Here is a 21,692-nt window from a genome sequence, read left to right as displayed (position 1 = left end):
GCGCTGGCGGAGCTGCGCGCCGGGCGGGGGTCGCCGCGGCCGCCCCTGGGCCTCGGCCGGGCCTGAGCAGGCCCGCGGCGGGGCGGGGGGGCCTGGCCTGGCCTGGCCTTGCCTTGCCTTGCTTTGCCCTGCCCTGCCCTGCCCTGCCCGGGCACGGCTCCCGCGCCGAGTCCACCCCAGGCCGAGCGGGGGCCGGGGGCCGCCCGGGCAGCCCAGCAGCAGCCGAGCTCACCGGGCCTTGGTCCAAGCCTGCCGGCTGTAAACTTCGCAATGTTTGTGGGAGCAGCTAGCACTGATGGACGAGAAAATCCCTAAATCCCAGGATTTTTGATTCCTTTATTTTAGCAGCGCCCGCTTTACCGCTCAGGCAGTGTCCGGGACGTGGTTCTGCAAAGGGGTCGTGCCCACCCGAGCTGGACAAGCCTGTGGCTGCTAAGTCACTGCCTTACCCTGGCGCCTCCTCTGCTTTGGAGGAGATTGTGATGTTCGCGGTTAAGGCATAGCTGATGGGGCAGACGGTGGTTGCGATTCGGAATCTTTTGCTATATTGAAAAAGAAGTAGGTAATCTCAAGTAATCTCAAGTTTATATGTTTGCATATAAAGGGTAAGAACACCAGCCTAACTTCCTGGAGGAGTATAACAATTTAGTTCGACTCTATGAAGTTTCACTGAGTCTATAAACAGAAAGTTTTTTCCCCTAGTCTTGCATGCAGCTCAGGATGTGGTGGTTCAGTGTGTCTTGTGACACTGTTTGGGTTTTGTCTGTGTACCATTGTGCTGCAGTGTGTAGCAAGTTGAAGGGTGGGGTTTTAAACAGATGCCACTTGTCACAACATTTTTAATTTACCAAACTCGTTTTAACAGACTGAATTCACAGAAACTCCAGATAAGTCCAAGGGGAATGGAGTGTAACATCAGTTATAAGGGAGACTGGACCAAAGCACAGCTGTTCAGCAAGTAGGATTTCTGACTTTGGTGACCATATAGAAGCTGTGACATATGGAGCCGTTATATTCTCAGAGTTACTGCTGTTCGGCCTATAAGTGCTGGATAAAAGCACAATGTGTTCTTGATTTGTGGTCAGCTGTAGTAAGGTTTGGGCATGGCTGGGGAGAAAAGCATGTTGGTGGATCAAATTTTGCTTGAAGGTGGTTCTCTGTTTTCTTCTTTGTGAACTGAGACGTTTCTCCCAGGTCTCTGGCACCATTACATTGTAATTATTGAAGCTCAGGTACAGCTGGCATTCAAGGATGCACCTGCATTAGTACTTTGATTCAAGTAAAGGATGTGCTCTTGAAAGGACTTCCCAGTCATCCTTGCCTGCTGCACTTTGGCTCATGTCACAGTGTGATGAGGGAGTGTGTGAACTTTTAATTTTGGAAAAAGTTAAAACTGGAATGTGCACTTCAGTTGTCAGTGGGTGCTGTAAGTCTACATAAGAGCTATTATGGAATAAACATGCAAAAACATGTACAGTGTGGGTTTTGGGTCCTCAGTAACTGTTTCTTTTTCAGAGTTGCTGCCTGGTCTGTATGCAGTTGTTAATGTAGACGTAGTCTGAGCCTACTGTCAGTAGTTGGATGTAGTGGTAGGAGAACAGCATGATCCCTAAGCTTTCAGATCTATAATTGTGACAGTTATTGCCTAAGCTGCAAGACTCAAGTTCCATAGCTTGAAGGCTGTAGGTCAGCTGCAAGGAGAAAAGTAAACAAAAACCCCATGTGAAATAATTGTCAACATTGTCAGCAGCTTTTTCAGGATTTTTACCTTTCAATTGCTCAGTAGTTTTAATTTTCAGTTTAACAATTTCCATTATTGAATGGCTCCCAAACTTAGAATGTTTAAAAAGTGCTGTAGCAGCAGAAGGGTAGATAGTTTTCCTGCTTGTAAGGGTTTAATGACATAAATGAAAAAAAATAATCCTGCATATTTGCTGGAGCAGTAACTGGGACTAGTTGGCATTTGTTGACTTACTTTCCTTCTCTCACATTCACCTAGCCTTTATAGCAAGATAATGAATTAATGTTGTGTTTGCGTTGCCATCACCGTATTTGAGATATTTCTGTTCTGTCTTAAGTAGTTGGTTTAAAATATTCTGACTCATTTTCCTCTTTTAATCTTCCTCTTAGAGCTTCCTCTTAGTGAACCAGCATGATAATTGCTAGCTGCCACTTTAAAAATGACTCTTAATGGAAACAAAGCCTCAATGGAGTTTAGCAGATTCTTTTTAAATCATGCAGTTCCTCAAAACACTGATGAATTGAGTGACTGCTGTCTCTGTGTGTTAAGTAACTAAAATGAATTATGTGGATAAGATGGACAACTAATTGGCATTGCTGTAGAGGTTTATTTTTTTAACTTGGAGTTTGTTTTCCACATGTTGCAAACTGGGGCGATTTCTGCTTGTAGTACTTTTTACAGACTTTAGTTTCAAGCGTTCTGTGTTTCAAGGTATTTTTAGGGTTGTGGCTGAAAAGCTACAATAATGAGAAAAAATTAAAATACACATAGGTAACTAAAATGCTTTTGTGAGTAATCCTTTTTTTTTTAACAAGTCTTTATAAATGCTATATATTGGCAGCTACTATGTTTAAGTAACTCCCATTTTTTACTTCCGTGTGAATTTGTCCCCTTTTGAATTAAAGGGAATCATCAGTTTAAACACCTGGCGATCTATATTTCTAGCTTGGAAACTAATAGCCAATCCTATGTTCTCAAAACAAGTCTGAGCTAAACAATTTACTAAAATTGGGTCTGTCATGTGTGTAGAATTTACTCAAAATTGCAAAATTGCTTTCTAAGGCCCAGTCTTGATTTTTTTTTTTTAATACAAAGATTAGTGTGTTGTGTTAAAGCCTGTACAGTAACAATCCTTTGAAAAGCTGTTGCAACTTTTGCCAGCAGTTGTACTGTTCTAATTTTAAAGCCTCTCACTGATCCCCTTTCAACCTGTGCATATTGGAGAATCTGAACAAAGCTCCCAGTTAATTCAGGTTCTTTGCATTTTGGGATTGACTCCAGCTTGACAGAGCCTTAGTGCTTTGCAGGTCTTAAGGGATCTGAACAAAGGAGAACTGAGTCTTGTCAGACTATGGCCAGAGACTAACAGTTACCTGGTGCAGAGGAATAAATGCAAGCTATGTTTGAACCATTGTCCCTGAAAACTTCCTTCTGACCTTGTTTTTAGACATGGGAAAATCACTTTCTCACCTGCCAATGCATACCTGCAAGGAAGATGGCTATGATGGAAGCTCAGTGTCTGATAACGTGAGGAACGGTTTAGTTCACTCAGAAGTGCACAATGAAGACAGCAGATGTGGAGATGTATCCCAGTTTCCGTATGTGGAATTTACAGGAAGAGACAGTGTGACCTGCCCAACCTGCCAGGGAACAGGAAGAATTCCACGAGGTAAATTTTCTTTTTTATTCCTTTTATTTCATTTTTTAACCAATTAATTTACATCGTGACCACGTGAAGTTGTAATAATTCATAACAAATAGCTTTTCAAGTCAAGATGAAGTTTTTTCATCTCTTTGACTTTTTTTTTTGTTAGCAGTAAGTGTTTTGTTACTCCAGATAAGAGTAACAAATTGGGTCGGCTGTTACACCTTGGCTGTTACAGGTTGGATCTCCTCTTGTCTGTGTAAAGCAACTGTTTCTTGCTTCTCAGCTTTGAATCCACACATAACCATAGCTCTTGCAAGCTGAATGAGAAAACCTTTTGTTTCATGACGTTTTATTGCATTTTTTTTAATTACCTATTTTAAGCTATTTTAATCAATATATAACTGCAAAAATGGCTGTAAATACAGAGACAGAAAAGTAGACCTGGCTTGCAACACTTGTTCCCTGGTCATTTATAGGGAACTTTCTTGCCCTCGCTGCCGTCAGTGCCCCTTGTCTTCCTTTATCCTCCCTTTGTCCCGCTGGTGCTTGCTAGGTGGATAATTCCAGCTTGGAGTTGAAAATACATAGGTTCTTTGGCTGCCTCGGGAAGGAGTAGGCTGCACAGCATTAGTCTTCATACCTAACTGTTTTGTTTGCTTTGCCCTCATCCTTTGCTTTTCCTTTTGGTAAAACTTGCTGCTTTGTTACACTTCTGTCCTAAATGATAGGCTATCTAAATATTTATGAAGAGACCTGTGAAAGGAGACTGCAGGATATCTGAAACTGGGCAGAAGAAGAGTGTGACAAATGCAGTGGGCCAAGCCACAGCCTTTTGCTTCAGCCGTGAGATTTTTCCCTTTGACCGGGGAAGAACTGATGAGATGATTTCATGTTCAGGTCTGCTTTTGCCACACCTCTTATCCAAAATAGATTATTGGGTGTGAAAGCTCTCAGAACTGATTTTGACCAGCAGCTCAGGAAACTTGAGTGATATCTGTGCCGTATTGTCTTTCTGCATGTGCTTCAGTGAGATTAGGTTATGATACAGTTCACAAACCCTTGTGTCTCACCTTTGTAGAAAGATCAGGGAGCACAGAATATTTAGTGGTTGCAAATACCATAGGAGATTCGTGGTTTGGCTGTTAAACTTTCTGCTACAATGTATTTTTGCATAGCTCTAAATTCAGCAAATTTGGCATCTGGAAAAGTAATGAAACTAAAAATTACCTTAGCCAAAAAGGGTAAAGAAGTTTGTTCTGTTAACTTGAAACACTTGTTAATATCAATAGCATGTTTTACTCAAATGGAGATACAGCAGGATTTCTATGTTCAAAAGCTTCTTTTTTTCACTGTAGAATCCTTAAATGTAATACTTAAATAAGTGTAAGTTAATTATTTTATTAACTAAAATAGTTTGCAGTAACTATTAAAACATGCACATTGTCAATACATTCTAATGAAACGATATGGTTAAAGTTAGAACTTTAAATGGGTTATTAGAACTAAGAGGATTGTCTTTCTAATTATTCCTTAGTATTTTAGAGAAGAAAAGAAGTCACATTTGGAGGTCATTTGAGGGGAGAGGGGAAAAATCAAGAATGACTGCATGACTAGTAAGACTATAATTAATATGTGATATGATGGCTAAACTATAATAAATCCCTGAAATTATGTTTAGTTACTTGGAAAGCTGTAGTTTTTTAGCATGTTGTAGTATGAAAGCAGGACTATGCTTTTTTCTTCAAAGGTTGAAGGTGTTTCATTGAAGTAGAGATGAAAATGTGTTTTAAATTGGTAGAGGCTTTTTAGAAGGTTGATGTTTTACATGCTACTATATGCTTGGTTAGCATGTTTTGCTTAACTTAGTGATTCAGCGTGGAATCATTGCCAAGTGCTTGATTAGCTAAGTGATGATTTGATCAAATTCTGCAGTTGGCTTAAAAATTGCAGATCTGACTTGGCCTTGAGGCCTTTGTTCTCATACAGTTTTACAACCAATAGCAAAAGCTCTACAGGCAGATGTAGTACATGTATTTTCAACAACTCATCTGTGCATGTGTTCTTTATTTCTGCCTTTAAAAATACTGTCTAGTGATGTAACTTGTATGGGGAAATTCCAGTAGATACTAATTTTGACTTCCAGGGTGCTGCAGCTCAGCAGCACTGTGATAAATATATTTTTTTATACGTCTGATTTCCAGAATGCAGTGTATAACTTGTGTTGCCAATACCACCTATATTGATACATAGTAGCTTTGGTTGTTTCAATTTGGGCTTGTTGTTTGTTGGGGTTTTTTTAACCAGACTGACCTCTGCTTTTCAGGAGAGCGCATGCAGAATGCCTTTCTGGATCAGTTCTTACTGCCCAAGCTTCTGAATGTTTCGTCCCATGAGTTCTTATGGTCTGGCACAGAGAGCTCAGAGCTGTTTTATGTCTCTTTTTCTCCAGGAAGAGGTGCCAGAGGCAATGCTGCCTTCAGTTGTGTGCAGCCCAGAGGCAGAATTTATTGCTGTTTTGGTCTTTGTGGACTTGGTGTTTTCTCATCTTGATGTTGTGTAAGCTGCGCTCTATTTCAGAAAGTGACATCAGCTACAGTAGCATTCAGCCTGGGTCCTTATCTGGAATTTAAATGTTTATCTTTAGTGTTTATTCTTTGGTGCTGCTAAGTTAAAACGGGTACTCTTTGTGTAAAAGAGCTTCAACAACACTTATTCTTTGTTTAAATTCTGAAAGGGTGTTTTTGTTTCCAGGGCAGGAAAATCAGCTGGTAGCACTAATTCCATACAGTGATCAGAGACTGAGGCCAAGAAGAACGTAAGTCAATAGCTATTTGTGATACCTGAATCTACAGTTAATTATTCTCTTCAAGTTAAAATTCAGCAATTCAAAGGAGATAGCAATAAGATGATCACTGGAATGCTTTCAGTACTGGAAAAACAGGGCTTGTGGGGTAATACCAGCCTTAACCTCTAACTCTTGGAGAGTTACTTATTAACAGGTGTGCATACTTCCATCACAGTACATCTTAGCTAAGTACAAAGCTAAGTAATACTGTATGACCTATTCATGTACATGTTTACAGTAAAGATGTATTTCTCAATCTCTGTAGCATCCTAATTGATCTAAGCAGACATATCTTCACTGTTTAAGTTCATTGGTAATGTCTTTGAGCCACTACAAAAAGCAAGTCACCTGAAATTCATTTGTAACATTCTGATATTTGCAGCTAGAAAAATCAATAATTTCTGATGCAGCATATTTAATTTTTTTTCTAGGATCTACTTGGGGGTTTCACTACAATGCTCAGGGCTTCTTGTTCTGACTTGTTTTGGTTTTTACTTTGTTTTTTTCTTAATGTTTTGATGTTTTTGTAATAAACAGAAATGAGTGCCAGGAAAAAGAAATACAGTAGCTTCACATAATACTATTCTGGATAATATATCTGATGTAATGGTAGTACAAATTTGAAACATATTACTGTAGTGTTCTAATTTTGACTAAACTGGAGCTGAAGTAGATCCTTTTATTTTTGGAGGGTTTTCTTATTATCTCTCACACCCCTACCCCCGCCCCACCCTCCTATGCACACACACAGCCACACCCACACAAACACACCCTTTTGTGTTAGCTTAATTGTGAATTTCCTGCTCCTTAGCTGAAGTCCTGACACTTTCCCTGGAAGTCGGGATTTTCTGTCATGAGAGCTTTATTTTGTGTCCTGGATGTGTTGTGAGACTTCCACAAAATGACAGAAGTTCTGCTATAAATAAACGTTAAGAGGAAGTGAGTTTGTTTCAAAGCACATAAGTATTTACGTCTTCCATTTTCCTCTGCAAGTTACAAATGTTGAGATAACCACATGATTTGAAATATGATATCTGATGTATATACAAGAGTAACAGCTGTTTAAGACATAGCTGTGAAGTGCAGCATAGATTTTTTCCCCTTTTAGAAGCTAATGGAAGCTAGAAATAGACTGAATAAGTTGTGTTGGCTAGTTCTGCTCCTTATCACTTAAAAGAAAATAGTATGTCACTGTTGTTTAATGTGTTTTTGACTCTGAAATGTGCTCTTTTTTTCCTCCAGAAAGCTCTATGTGACTGCTTCTGTAACTGTGTGTTTACTACTTTCTGGGCTGGCTGTATTTTTCTTGTTTCCTCGCTCGATTGATGTTCAGTACATTGGTGTGAAGTCAGTATATGTCACTTACGAACAGGATAGACGGATAATCTATCTAAATATTACAGTAAGTCTGACTGGGTGTTTGCAATGCATAAATGTAACACGAGATACTGCTTTGAGAGTTTAATGTACATACAAACTGTGGTCTGGCTGAAAAGCTTAGTTGGTACCTTAAGAAATAGAATTGGTGACCAGTTTGAAAAATGTAACTGGACCTGCTGTGGCTGGTTCTTGTAGCTATAGCTAATGGAGGTGTAATTGCAGGCTGACACTGGGTCTTCTGTTTTCAAGGGAACAGTAACTTTGGAGTTCTTAGTGTTACTTTTGAAATGTGTCTGAAATGTAGCATGTGTATATAGGAATGCTGTTTGCTGCTGCCCTGGTATTATGCAGTTGGGGAAAAATTACGGGGTTGGGGAAAAATACTTCTTATCCACCTTAAAACTTAAAGGAGCTGTTCCCACATAGTTCTTGATTTCTTCGTAATGATCTTGATATGGGATTACCTAAAGACTTTTGGTACAGTTCTTCATTTTAAATAAAGCAAAGCTGCCATGGGTGAAAGAGGTCCTTTGATAGCTAAATTTCCTGGAAGGAATAACTGAGGATTGGAAGAAATGCAGTATTTGCAGTGGAGGGTTGTTACCAGGAAAGTTGTGCAGAAGTTTGTGTTACTCAATATATTCACTAAACAAACTTAGAAAGTGATGGTCCATGACCCCACTCCTCTCTGCAATCCTAGCAGACAGGAAAATTTACTTGCATAATTTCAGGTATTACTGTCTCATGCACAGGTTTCAAAATGCTTGCTCATCAAGATACACAGAATGGATAGCTGTTGCTGTTTTGTGTTTGTTTTTTCAGAACACACTGAATATAACGAATAACAACTATTACTCTGTTGAAGTGGCAAATATCACAGCCCAAGTTCAGTTTTCAAAAACAGTTATTGGCAAGGCACGGTTAAACAACATCACCAACATTGGTCCGCTGGATATGAAACAGGTAAGTAGCTTAGGCTTTCAGAGTTAAACATGTGTTAATCTTCATATATAAATCTACTTATTTGTGTTTTCCTTGCTTTTTTATTGTGGGTTTTTTTTTTTTTTAGATTGATTATATGGTGCCTACAGTCATACAAGATGAAATGAGCTACATGTAGTAAGTGTACTCACCTGTAAATATCACATGGATCTTATTAAAAGTTGTGATGACATTAAAACCAACTTTTTTTAAAGTTAGCAGAAATCTGTTTGAAAAGACATTGAGGCATTTTCTTCAAGTTTAATAGTACTGAAAGAGGGTAAGCCACAATTGTTTGATTAGTTTCATATAGTGGCTTGCTGTACCTGACTATAAACCCTTTAAAAGGTATCTCTGCTCCAGTATTTTAGGCCTTGGCACTAGTTAGGACTGCTGCTTTAGGGGGTGGAAGCGCAGGTGTGTTCCCCTAACAAGTTCTCTAGTAACTTTTGCACAAGTTTCTCTGCACTAGAAGGAAATTTGCATTTAGTGGTATGCAAATTAGAGACTTTTCTTCACACTTTGTGTATACGATGGTAAGCAGTGTTACAGACTGACCTTTATTCATAGCTTCTGAAAGTTCATTTGTCCAACAGACTGTTAGCTGTTATCTTGGTCAAAAAAACCACTTCTAGTTCTCTTAACACTGAAATGCAGACTGAACAGAAAGAGTTAATTATTGAGACTTCAGGTCTCTGTGCAGTTCTAGTGGATGCCAGCTCCTTTGGGGTGGGAGAAATTATTGAAACCTTATTGCTTTGAAGTGTTGAAATAAAATGAAATAGGTATGAAATGGCAAGAGAGGCACAAACTTCAAATCAACAGAAAATGCTGAATCTCGGTCACCTTTTAAAAGTATGTAAGTTAGCTTTATGTAAAGCTAACTTTTTATATTGTGAACTTTTTATATTGTGAATCTCTTTGGATGCATGAGGAATAAATAAATTTCATAAATAGCCTTCATAGAACTCATGATAATACCATATTTCTTTATAATATGGATGAGCTGTTTATATCTTATTTTTGCTGGTGCAGGGAGGGGGTATGAAAATATTGTAGGTAGCTGCCAAGCAATCTTATTGCACTGATCACATGCTGTTCATTCTAGAGCTGATAAATTTGTGACCAAGATCATTGATTTAGGAAGCAGGATTTAAAAGTATGCACTTACATGGTGCTCTTTATGACTTTATGGTGTTTAGGTGTGTGTCAGAAAATATAAGTCTGAAAAGGTTATCTATCTTGCAAGAGAACAATAACCTTGACTTCTGAATCTCTGTATGTTAGTTAAAGGTTACTTTGCATAATACAGAAGTGGATGAGTGTAAAAAAAAAGAGGTGACAAAGTGATACTGGCAGGCTTTAAATGTAGGGGCTCAGGTTAACCTTGGTTAGCTTCTGGAAGATGGAATGATCGCTTTCTCAGGACACTTCTGTTGGCAAGCATTACATGAAAGCAAACCCATGTGAAGACAGAACCTGTGAAAGCAAGACTATGTATATAAAAGTAGGCCCAGCATTCAGTCACTGGCAAATGATTCTGTTGCCATTGCTAGCAGCTCTGTGGACAGAGCAGCAGAATTTCCAGTTGAAGCCACAAGTCTTGCTTTTTAGATAATTATCTTGGAAAAGTTTGATGTAAATCTAACAATTGTTCTTTTTTGCAGTGACTTCTGTACTTTACCATCTATCAAAGTACATAACATTGTAGTGATGATGCAGTAAGTATGGTAGTCTTCCTGTGTGTGGGAAACAACTTAAGAAGCCATATAATTCTCATTGAAATAATACTCAAATACTTAAACCTGAAGTCTTTGCATCACAGATAAAATGAAGTCAACTTGCTTTCTAGTGTAGTAGCTTTATAGTTATAGAAAGTGAACTGTGTCTTTTGACCGGTTCTGGTGGTGTAGAGACAGATTAAACAGAATCATTGTTACTGTATCTGCTCTGCAGTTGGGTGAGCTATAGCCATGGAGCTACTGATGTCTCAAAAACTTTAAAATTACTTTGTGTGTTGGCCACTGTTCAAAACTTGCTGAGATCTTTGATCTTGAAGGAATTACCGGCTTTAGTACTCGGTCAGAGACTGCTTCTCGTGACAGCGCATAAATTTCAGCATGGTGGGGTCTTTTGTTGGTGAGGGAGCAGGGGGTGTCTTTAGACTAGATATAGCATGGCTTGTAGCTTGTTTAGTCATTTGCTTTCTTGTTACAAACAAGAATATTATTTGTATTGGTAGATATTACAAGTAAAACTCAGCTTTAGCATCTTTAGAAAAAGGAACCAGATGTCTTTTATGGAGAAAATCTATAGTGGTAAATCAGTAATGTTCTTAAATTTATTTAAAACATATTTTGTTCCAAAACCTTTTCCTTAATAACCCTAGTAATATAAATCCAGTGATTTTTAGAATAGGAAACTCAAAATCTCTTCTCTTTGTCTTTTTAAGAGTGACAGTGACAACCTCGTACTTAGGCCACCCTGAGCAAATATCCCAGGAGAGATACCAGTATGTGGACTGTGGAGGAAACACGACCTACCAACTGGGCCAGTCAGAATATTTAAATGTCCTTCAGCCTCCACAGTAAAAGCACCTGTTGTTTGGTGTGGAATGACTGCTGTTGGTGCTTGCAGAGATCCTTTGGATAGAACTGGTACTACATGGAGTGGAGAGTACATGTAATGTACAGCATAGCAAACATTGAGATCTGTTCACTTTAGATGCAGGGAGGGAAAGGTGCAAATTGTAAATAGGTGCACTTGTTAAATGTTGTGTTTTCCCCTTCTGTTTGCTTTCTGTTACTGTGAGCACTTCTGTCAAGTTGTGTGGTGGGAGGGAGAGGGGGAATATCAGATTCGTGAACAGAACTGGGACTTTTCCTTACAGTGTGGTACATCAACTTAGAGTAACTGTGTGTATGTCTATGTTTAGGTGAAATGTGTCACTAATGAGAATTTTAAAAAAATAATACTCATAAATTTTAAGTTTATACTTCAGTTCTTGATATTTGACTATTGAAAATGAAGTATTACTACTTAAATAACAAGATTACTTTGAGGTGTCTATTAGTGAAACTTCTGTTAGTAACCCAGTGGCAATTGTTCTTTATTTTGGGATTCTACACTTTATTTGCTATCCATGATTAGAGGTGACATGCAGTCTATGAAAGCCAGGAAAGCTCTCTTGGATGACACAATAGTTGAATGTGCGGTTTCTAGAATCTGGCATCTTTTCATTCATATTCCCTCTTGCTACCTCTGGGATGTTATAAGGAGAATATATATTGTTATATTTAAAGCTGGATTTAAAACTAAACAAAAAACAACCCCCACAACAATTACTGACAAAGGAAAAAAAACCAAGAGTCTAGAAAATGAACAAGACTTTACCAGTCTGTTTTTTAGTAAACTTTTTAGAACAGGTATTAAAATCAAGATTGTGCGGTTGGAACTAGGTGGGAAACTTTGAGCATGGGTTTGGAGAGCTTGGTGTAAATTTTTGTGATTTTTACTGTTTTAATATATTATGCATCTAAGCGACTTTTAAGTGTTAATATGTTGGGTTGTGTTTATTTCTTGCACAGGCTCATTAAGCAAATGCAGTAGTTATCTGTACTTACAGAGCACTCAAAGGTCACATCAAAGTTATGTAAGGGAAGATGAAGCAATTCTTTCTGTTGGAGTACATGCTGATGTAATTATGAGATTACTGACTGATAGCATTAAATAGTTTCTGTAGCACAGTTTGCACATGCGAATTTCTGGGGTAATTGTGAATCATGATGAGTGTAAACTTTGGGTCCAAAGTTGTCTGACTCCTCAAGGCTGACTGTTCTAAGGGTTAACTTTTTAATTGGCTAGATCAGGATTGTTTTGTTTCTGAATTAGGTAAGATGCAGCTGTAAGAACATACTATTGAGACTGTTGCATTGTAATGAATGATGTATTTTTTAAAATAGATATTACTGGTTTTATGCTGCCTATCTCCTGGAAATAAGCTACACAAAATGAATTTGCAATAAACACTATGGAAAAAGGCTTCTGAGTAACTTGCCACTAACAATCTCTGATGCTCCAGTACTTCAGTGAAGATACGTCTTCATTACTCTTTTCTTTACTAGCTTCTCTTAGATGGACCTAAGGGGATGGGTGGGGAAGAGAATGTGGGTGATGTAAGACTGATTTAAAAGGCATTAAGTAACCATAATAAACCCCCCACCCTTCTCTATTTGAATTGCTATGAGCATTTACTCTGACAGTCTATGAAAACTTTTGGAACCTCATCTGTCAGTTTCATATAGTTGTTGATAAGATGAAGACTTCATCTTTTGCCTTTAGAGAACTTCTGTAACTGGAGTAGTCAATTCAAATGACTTATTGTAGTTATATTCTGAATATTGTTCTTGATTTTGGGCCCTTAAAAGTAAACAGTCTTTATCACAACTCGAAGTCATGAGGGAAACTAGTTCATAGTTGATTCACCTTTCTAGAGTTTAGATAAGGTTCGGTCCTGTGGCTGCTGAAATGCGTGTGTGAGCTCATCTGATAGCCTGAAAAGATACAGGTGATAACTAAAGACCAGGAGAGTGGGGAGCTGGCTAGGAGCAGAGAGGTAAACTCATGTTACCTGTTGTAGAAAAATATGCTGATAATGGAGAGTAGGGAGAGAATTCTGGTTTAAATCATATCAGAACTGAAGTCTGCCAGCAAGTCACACAGGCTCTTTTCTTCTAGGCTTAAATATTTACACACTAGTGTTGTTTTTGTTTGGGAGTTGTTGTTTGTTTTTTTGAAATAGAAAAAGAAGGAAACAGCTGTAGGCAGATAGTTACATTGATTTAAAACAAATTTTTCTTCCAAGGATGAAAGGTAATCTAAAATAACTGGAATGGTGGAATTATTTGGTGACAGTAGTGAATGCTGCTTTTGAACTAGCATGGCAGGGGGGAAGTTACACTTTATGCAATGTTGAGATGCAAACTGACTTCTGAAATTTTGGTGGACATGCTGAGCAAGATCAATACATAAATCTGTGGTTCTTAACCTTGCATGAAGTGCTTGAAATTCGCTGATTTAAATTAAAGAATTGAGTGGAATTATTTTTTCCATGTATGTGTCGGAAGGGGGAAGATAAAACTCAGTTTTTGTCATCTAGGATATCTGTAACATCAAATTCTGATAGACTTACTGAATGATGAAGTGTTCTCATCTTAAGAAACAAATTGTGGGTTAAAGATCCTACTGAATTCTCAAATTAAGTCAGTAATGGGAGAATAAAAGGCTTTACATTCCAAGTGCTAGTATGCCCTTGCACAAATGTCAGCATATTACTAACCAAATAAGGCAAGTATTTAAATTTATCTACTGATTTTAATATAACATCTCATCACATAAGAAGGTAGACATCTGTGTGAATATTTAACTTAAACTTGCTTTATGTGACTGAGCTTGGAAACATGCTAAGGGAGCAAGGGAACTCAGTATTAACTTGTATAACTTTGTAAACGAGGTATCAGTATAGATCCAAGTAATAGATCTTTCATTTTTCGCATTCATTTTATCTTGATTTAAAAAAAAAAAAAAGGCAAGCCTTTCAGTTCAGTTGTAAATCAGTAAGTACAATTCTCTCTAGAAAGTCAGCTTGAAAAATTACAATCTTTTTCCTGGTTTATCTTTTGTGTGTCTTCTGAAGTGATCCATATTTCATGTGTAACTTCCCCTAGTCTTCAAATGCTATCAAATACCTTTATACTGGTATTGCAGTGTGTTTATTTCTGGTAGAATTCTTTTCACTTGAATGCTTTTAGCAGTTCCTTTACCAAAACCTGTTGCACTTTAAAATGGAAACTCTGTTATTTCTTAAAATAGTAAGAAACATAGTCCAGATGCTGCACTGTAATGGCACTATTAAAAATCAGCTTAATATATTCTGTTTAGAATAACTGTAAAATTTCAAAATTTTAACTTAAGTAAGTATGGAACACTTAAATGCATAAGAAGGTTAACTATTTGGCCATTGGAGAACAAAATTATTTCAGTACATTTCAAATACACTGCTTTAAAAATGAATGAATAACCATCCAAGATCCAAACCATCAAAGATCTAACCATCAAATATCTGTTTGGAGAGACTGAAAGGGAGGCACTCTTACTAAAAGATGGAAGACTGACATTCTTGAATTCCTGGTGTGGGAAAAAGCCTGTTAAAGCTCATTCGTTATTTCTTTACTCATCTCGATGTTTAGGGGATGGTTGCTTAATTCTTAATCTTTTGTGAAGACAAACCATAAGTATGTTTTTCCTTTGTGGTATAACTGACGTTCTTAATGCACTTCTGATGTGTGCATGACCTTGATATTAACTTGTAGTTATATTTTGCAGCCTGGCGTTGGCAGATTTGAGTACATGCTTTAGTTGACTTTGCTTCAAATTGTCCTTGAAGTTCTGCAAGTGAATATATTTTTTCATAGTAGTACATTGCAAACAGCCTGGGCTTTTCAGCATGTGTTATATAAAGGAACCATTTAAACACCGAACTCTAAGTGCTTGGATTGAACCATGAGGGTCTTTAACCTGACTGAAGTGTTGTGCCCTCATGATGGAAAGGATGGTGCTTGGAGTGGTATGAGAGAAAAATTTCTCTATTTAGACAATATTAAAAGAGAAATAACATTATTTCTTATTCAGCATTTAAAGTTTCCTTTTTTATTTCCTCCTTTTATTTGAGGGGTGGTAGTTGTGGTTTTGTTTTTCTTCCCATCCCCCAAATCTATAGCGAGACATCTGTCTGTTCCCAGACAGCACCTTGTGAAATGGGTGACTTGTTTCAGAGTTGGGCAGCTGCAGGAAGCTTTACATCAGCTGAACTGGACTTGTAGAGTTAAGATATGAGAAAGACTAGCAATGGTAGCTCTAAGAACTAAATTTTGTACTTGCCGGTCTAACAAAATGCCACAACCCTTGTAATGCTTCCCGGCTTTCCACTACTCAAAGGGAAGGATAAATAATGCAAGTACAACCAATATACTTCAGCAATGGACTGCTTGCAACCAGCAAAATATTTGTTAGTGATGGCCCTGGTCATGCCAAAAAGTCTAATTTTTTTTCTTTTGGCCTGGGGAAGGAGGAATAGATCCCAGCCAAAAGATGTTGAGAAGAATTATTTGGCTGTGGCAAACACCCAGTGTTTGTTGCATTTTAGAAGTCACCTTTCTATTTTATGTTTAGCTCGGGAATTCTGATCGTTACCAGAGGGGTATTTTGGGGTAGTTCTGCTACCTACAGCTTTTGCTGTGTAAATCTGCTTTTCCACAGGTAGTCAGGCCTGTTGGCCAGGAACAGCAGTCTGCATGGGATCTGCACACTAAGTGTGGAGAGCCCTGCAGTTTGGTGGGAGACTGTTCAGTGTGAGAGTAAGGTCCTGGTGCTCATACTCTCCTCTTCCACCAGCCATCACAAGGGTCCTACAACTTGGATGCATATGTTTCCTGGGGACTGAAACTGCTTTTGCTTTGCATGGGCCAGGATGCTTAGTACCACACATGTAAGCGTATTATGGTGCCTGAGTATTTTGGATCTGACTGACTGTGATTTAGTTCTTTTGTTTGTTTTAAGGAAGCAAATTTAACTACTGTACAGAGTGTGCATATAATAGCTTGAGATATGTATAGAAATACTAATGAGTGATAACTATTTTTGTAACTTAAGATGTTCCTGTAACTGTGTAGCAAACAACCTATCCAGTAAAGCATGATAAACACTCTAGGAGTCAAAGAGTATTTTGGAATGACTTGTAGGACACGGGGGCTATGTTAATGTAAGCTAACTGGGGCGCAAGGAATCATGTTATTCAGAGGTTCAAAATCTGGGCTTAACTTCATTATGAATATATGTTTCTAGACATTGTTTGTCTCAAAGAATGATATTAAATTTTCTATTTAAAAAGCTTGGATCATGTATATCTTTTTTTTAAACTGACAATATTTTTCTCCCCTTCTTCCCTGTCTCCCGCAAGTTTTCCCTCTATCCCACCATATTTTCCCACTAGCTTTCATGTATTTTCAAGGATATTACTTCAATTTTTGTAACTATTGGCATTCCATGATGTGAAGACTTTGCAATCTACTTTTTTTTATACTATGTTTTATTGTGTTAAGTCTGTAATAAACTTGAGTATCTGAAAGCTAAACACTCTATGTGAATGAATTAGTGTTGTCTGACTGAGCTGCTGAAGTAACTGAGTTCAAACCCGGACTGCTGTGGTGGGTTGGCCCCTGCCACCAGGTCAGCCCCCATGCCATTGCTCATACACTCTTCCCTCCCAGTGGGATGGTGGACAGAATTGGGACAAAAGCAAGAAAACTCTTGTCAGGATGAAGACGTTTTAATACAAGAAGGAAAGCTGTGTACACAAGCAAAACAAAATAAGGAATTTATTTCCTAGCATCAGGCATGTGTTTACAACAGGAAGACCTGATTAACCTTCCTTTCTCTTTTCCCTAGCTTTTATTGCTGGGCATGATCCCATATGGAATAGCCCTTTTGTCATCTGGGAGTATCTGTCCTGGCTGTGTCCCCTCCCAGCTTCTTGACTACTCACAGCCTAGGCCCTGCAGGTCTGAGCAGACACAAAGAGGGAGGAGGCAATGAAAAAGGAAACCTCTGGTGCTGGGAGAGCACTGTGCAGCCAAAACACTGGTCTGTTATCAGCACTGTTTAATCCCCAAACCCAAAGCACAGAGCTGTATGAGTGGGATGCTATGAGGAAAATTAACTCCATCCCAGACAGACCCAGTTATACCTACCTGCAAAGTTACTTTAAGGAACCATTATTGCTGAAAAACCTTAATCTTTAAAAACTGGACAACAAAGAACATAGCTTTGGAATATTAAGAACATTCATAATATTCAAATGTTACAAGTAGCCTTACACAGATGTTTTGGAACAACTTAGTGGGATATTTTTAATGTTTGTCCTGGAGAAACCTATTGTATGTTCATGACTGCTATACCAGTTGTCTGGTTTGGATAATGAATATGGTCTTTGTGTGTAGTGGGATTTTTGTTTCAGCATGTGAATCTCTTTAGAAAGGCTGATTTTTTAAACTAAGTTTAGATGGGAAAATAATTACAGTCATGCTTGCTATTTTCTTTTTCATACAGTCATTTTTTCATCCCAGCGTTGTCATAACCTTTGTTACAGCTGTCCAAGCCCTGTATGGAACACTGTAAATGGGGGAACAACAACCTTTAGGCACTAGTTTCCTTTGTTTAGATATAGGCTTGAAGAGATGGGAGGATCTGCTTCTGTCTTGTTCTACTGATCTGGAGGTGGATAGACAAAAATGTATCTTTAGTCATGAACAGCTTTATTTGATCCAAAAACTTCAAACTACATGATTTGGGTTCCTCTCCTGTGTTGGTTTTTTTCCCATTCAAAGCGGGTAGGGGACTACAAAGATGAAATTCTACCAGGTAAATTTCAAACACCACTTTGCCTGTCTGGAGAGTTTAAAGAACATTAAAAGTGAATAAATGCACTGACAGATGAGAACAGATAATCAAATATGAATTTGGACAAATTTAAAGACCCAGAAGTTATTATGGAACACCCAAAGCAGACGATTTTGAGATCTAACTGCTGGAAGGTCTGACATCTTAAAATAGACTAGTTTCAAAGACCTAATTGACAGAAACTTCTGAAAGATTTTGAAATTTCCCTGGCTGTCTGTACATTGCTTTCCTTTTACTTCTCAAAATTTTGTACAGATTTCAGTATAACTGTGTAACTGAGTGCATACTTGGGATGTGGCTTTGGGATATGTTCACCTGAGAGTACTGTGGGTACACTGATTATGAATGACACTAATTGCCTTCCAGTGTGAAGATGATGTCTATCTAGCGACTTAAGGAATACCAAATCACATGTTTAATTTTGCTAGAAATCTCTTGATGTCAGATGAGGTAAAGATCCTGCTGCATTTCTGTTGTGATTTTTTTTTTTTCTTTTTGTTTTCCTTCAGGAATCATTCCTTCTTAAGCCTCAGAGCTGAGGTGTGTTTCCTGTGGATGGGTAGCAGGTGCCACACAGTTTAATGAGCTGTCATGGGCACTGTGGAGCTGACCTTGCTCCATAATGGAGCTGCTTTTTCATGAACCAGTGAATCACCTAATGCAGGAAAAGTAGAACTTGATTAAGGAGCTTTGGCATCACCGTAATGTAACATTTCACTGACTGCAGTTATGGATACCTGGAAGGTAATGATGTATGTCATACTTGAGAGGTTTTTAGGAAGTAATGCTTCTAGCAGCCCTAGCAATATAGTTGAGTTTGAAAAATGAATGTAATTTGCCTCAGTCTGTCTTTTCTCATGACAATTATGCCACTAGACTCTTGTTCTGGTACTCATCAGAGGAGTGATATAAGGGTTACCTATATAGATGGTAATACCTAAAAAATCAGGTAAAGAGGTACTATGTTTTTCATGCATTTTGGAGGCTTATATCTTACTAATACGTATTATTTCTTAATTATGAAGTCTGTCTCAGATCATTTATGTTTGTGGAATGTTAGTTGCTGTCTTCATTGAGATCCATACCCACAACAAACTCATGACCGAGTTTTACATTCAGTGTGTTTAAACACGTTGAGACAATCAATACAGCTATTTCACTTTCCACACCGACGCTGTTTGTGAGCTTTTCATCAAATGTGCAACAAAATGTTAAAACAAGACTTAAAAGCCCAAAATATTGCTGCAGAATGTAGATTCTAAAACTCATACCTTCTACAACCACTTTTGCTTGCTGCCAATCCAGAGACGGGGCAGAGATGCTATTTCCGTGTCCCTTTTACCATACTATGGGACCTTGCATGACTGACTGTCCCCTGAACAGTTTATGATCAGGAGAGGATCCTGGCTTATTTAACATCTTTAACATCCTCTGTGGCATTCCGGGATCCAGCTCTTCAATACTGGTAAATATTTTCAGGGGTCAGGGCTGAAGTGTTTTTGCCTTGTAGCCTTCCAGAGGGCCAGCAGTGTTCATGGAGGATGCAGGAGATTAAAGCCAGTCTTTGAGTCCTGAAAACAAATTAGGCTGTTGTGTAAATATACCCAGTGTCTTGCTCCTGCAGATGGCTACCAAGCCTGCCTTTGGTTTTCTCTAACTAAAGATGCTAAATAGTAGGACAGAAGGAAGCTAAGACTTAGAAAAAATAAAATGTGCTAATCTTATGTTGCAAGCTGTCAACTACACTGTTTGATATGCTAATACTTGAAAAAATCCTGTTTAAACTGAAAGCTCGGCTTCTCAAACATGGGAGGGATTCAATTTTCTTCTCAAAAGAACAGTAGAAAAGCTGAATATGGCTCAAGGTTACTTAGTAACCTTGATGAGACCAACTAAACCCAGGGGAAGGTGTGTGCAGGGTCCTTGATTTAAAAAATCAGAAAGCCCCCTGGCTTCTAAGACACCCCCTTAAAAACCCTAACAACCAACCAACCCCCCACCACTATTAAATAACAATTTATTTGTATATATAACTATATATATAGTTATATAGCTATATATATAACTCTCTCTATATATCGATATATAGTTTATAGTGCCGTCTGAGGCATCCTATTTTTTATTGTGGGGGGGATGTGTTGTGGGTTTTTTTTAACAGAGAGAACTAATGTGCCAAGGTGATCGAGTGCTGCTGCCTTCCCTCCATTAGTGACGGCAGTAGCCTGCAGCATGTGCCAGTGGCAGCAGCCTCCTTAGTGAGATGGGTGTATTTCAGGTGATGCTTGAGGAACTGAAAAGTGCTCTCTGAGGAAGGAAAGAGTTAAAAGTGTTTTTGCTTCCCAGCCCTTCACTGCCCACGCCACCCCAGTATTTAAGTGCAGCCAGAAGCAAAAATAACCTCCCAGAAAAGAGCAGGGCTATCCTGGTTGAACTGTTCAGATGAAATGGACATTCAATCTAATAAATCCAGTATATGACTTTCATTCTGAATGTGTGAAATGCTCCCACTCAGAGGTCTATCTCAGATTTTAAAATGTAAGAGGTCTGAATATGTGTTAAGTGAATAGTGGAGAGAATACTGTTGATGCTGAGACATTTAATCTAGTCTAGATCATTTAATCAAGATCTAAAGATCTTGAGCAACCCTTGTTTGTGTCTGTGTAGCTGGATTTCCACAGACTTTCAAAAATGGCAGAGTGGCCTTGCAAGGACATCAGCTGCTTCTCCCAGTACCCCTCGATGAGGAATTGGGGCGGGTGAGTCCATAGCTCTGGAATGGGGGTGAGGGGCCAAGCACGTGGAGAATGAAGTAGTGAATTAAAGACCCCAGGCAGAAAAAAAGGTTTTGTAGACACTTTTCTACTAGCAAGAAAAATGTTTTAGTTATACAGTTATGAATTTCAAGATTACTCTAAAAGAAAGTAATATTGTAACTCCCTGTAAATCAACACACGTTATATCCTTCTGAAACCGTGACCCTTGGCTGCCTCTGAATTCAGCCGGTTTGAACTGTTCCTAAATCTAGACCTCTGCAAGGTCACTATGAATCTATGGGAGAGGATGGTACTGGCACAGCAGTTGATACCATTATACTAAAATGAATGTAGTAGATTTGGATAAATGCATGTTAGACATAGAGGTACTCTGTGAGATACTCTGTTCAGCCTCGGGACTAGGAAAACACCGCTAAGAGAAGATCGTGGTTAAAAGCTATAGCTGTGGATTCTGTCCCAGGGGACAGATGCTATTACTGAGACAACTCCATGACCTTACCACTCTGCATGTTTCCCTTAACGTGTCAGAGAGATGGCTTTAAATACATACTGTGTTTGAGAGTACTAATATGTAAATAATCTCTTTTTCGTTGTGCAAATGTGCTTTCTTGGTATAAATGTCTGATCCTGTTCTTCACGAGATGTCTTCATCAGCTATTTAAAGTATATAAAATTAATATTTAACATCAAAATGTACTTTTTTGCTGCTACCTCTGGAAGGAAATACAATTGTACCTGCTCAGACTTTCAGAGTTTTACCACATGACCATCCTTAGATAGTGAGTTAACAGTACATTGAGAAACCTA

General features: G+C 38.4%; 1 protein-coding gene across 2 annotated transcripts in view; it reads left to right on the top strand.

The window, feature by feature from the left end:
- TMEM106B (transmembrane protein 106B) overlaps positions 1-16,786 on the top strand; it is a 17,346-nt gene extending 560 nt beyond the window's left edge. The window contains exons 1-8 of one of the 2 annotated variants that reach the window (XM_042043026.1): positions 114-558; positions 3,189-3,410; positions 6,141-6,204; positions 7,477-7,636; positions 8,437-8,577; positions 8,684-8,733; positions 10,263-10,316; positions 11,048-16,786. In XM_042043026.1, coding sequence (XP_041898960.1) covers positions 3,191-3,410; positions 6,141-6,204; positions 7,477-7,636; positions 8,437-8,577; positions 8,684-8,733; positions 10,263-10,316; positions 11,048-11,186 — 828 coding nt within the window. In that variant the 5' untranslated portion in view covers positions 114-558; positions 3,189-3,190 and the 3' untranslated portion in view covers positions 11,187-16,786. Of the gene's footprint in view, positions 1-113; positions 559-3,188; positions 3,411-6,140; positions 6,205-7,476; positions 7,637-8,436; positions 8,578-8,683; positions 8,734-10,262; positions 10,317-11,047 lie in introns of those variants that run through there. The other variant, XM_042043025.1, reaches the window with a different exon arrangement.
- Positions 16,787-21,692: the final 4,906 nt, after the last annotated feature.

The sequence above is a fragment of the Corvus kubaryi genome, unplaced genomic scaffold (genome assembly GCF_017639235.1).
Source record: "Corvus kubaryi isolate FWS band 111438036 unplaced genomic scaffold, C.kubaryi_AGA036_p1.0 37398, whole genome shotgun sequence".
Classification (NCBI taxonomy): Eukaryota; Metazoa; Chordata; class Aves; order Passeriformes; family Corvidae; genus Corvus; species Corvus kubaryi.
This window is presented reverse-complemented; position numbering and strand designations above follow the sequence as displayed.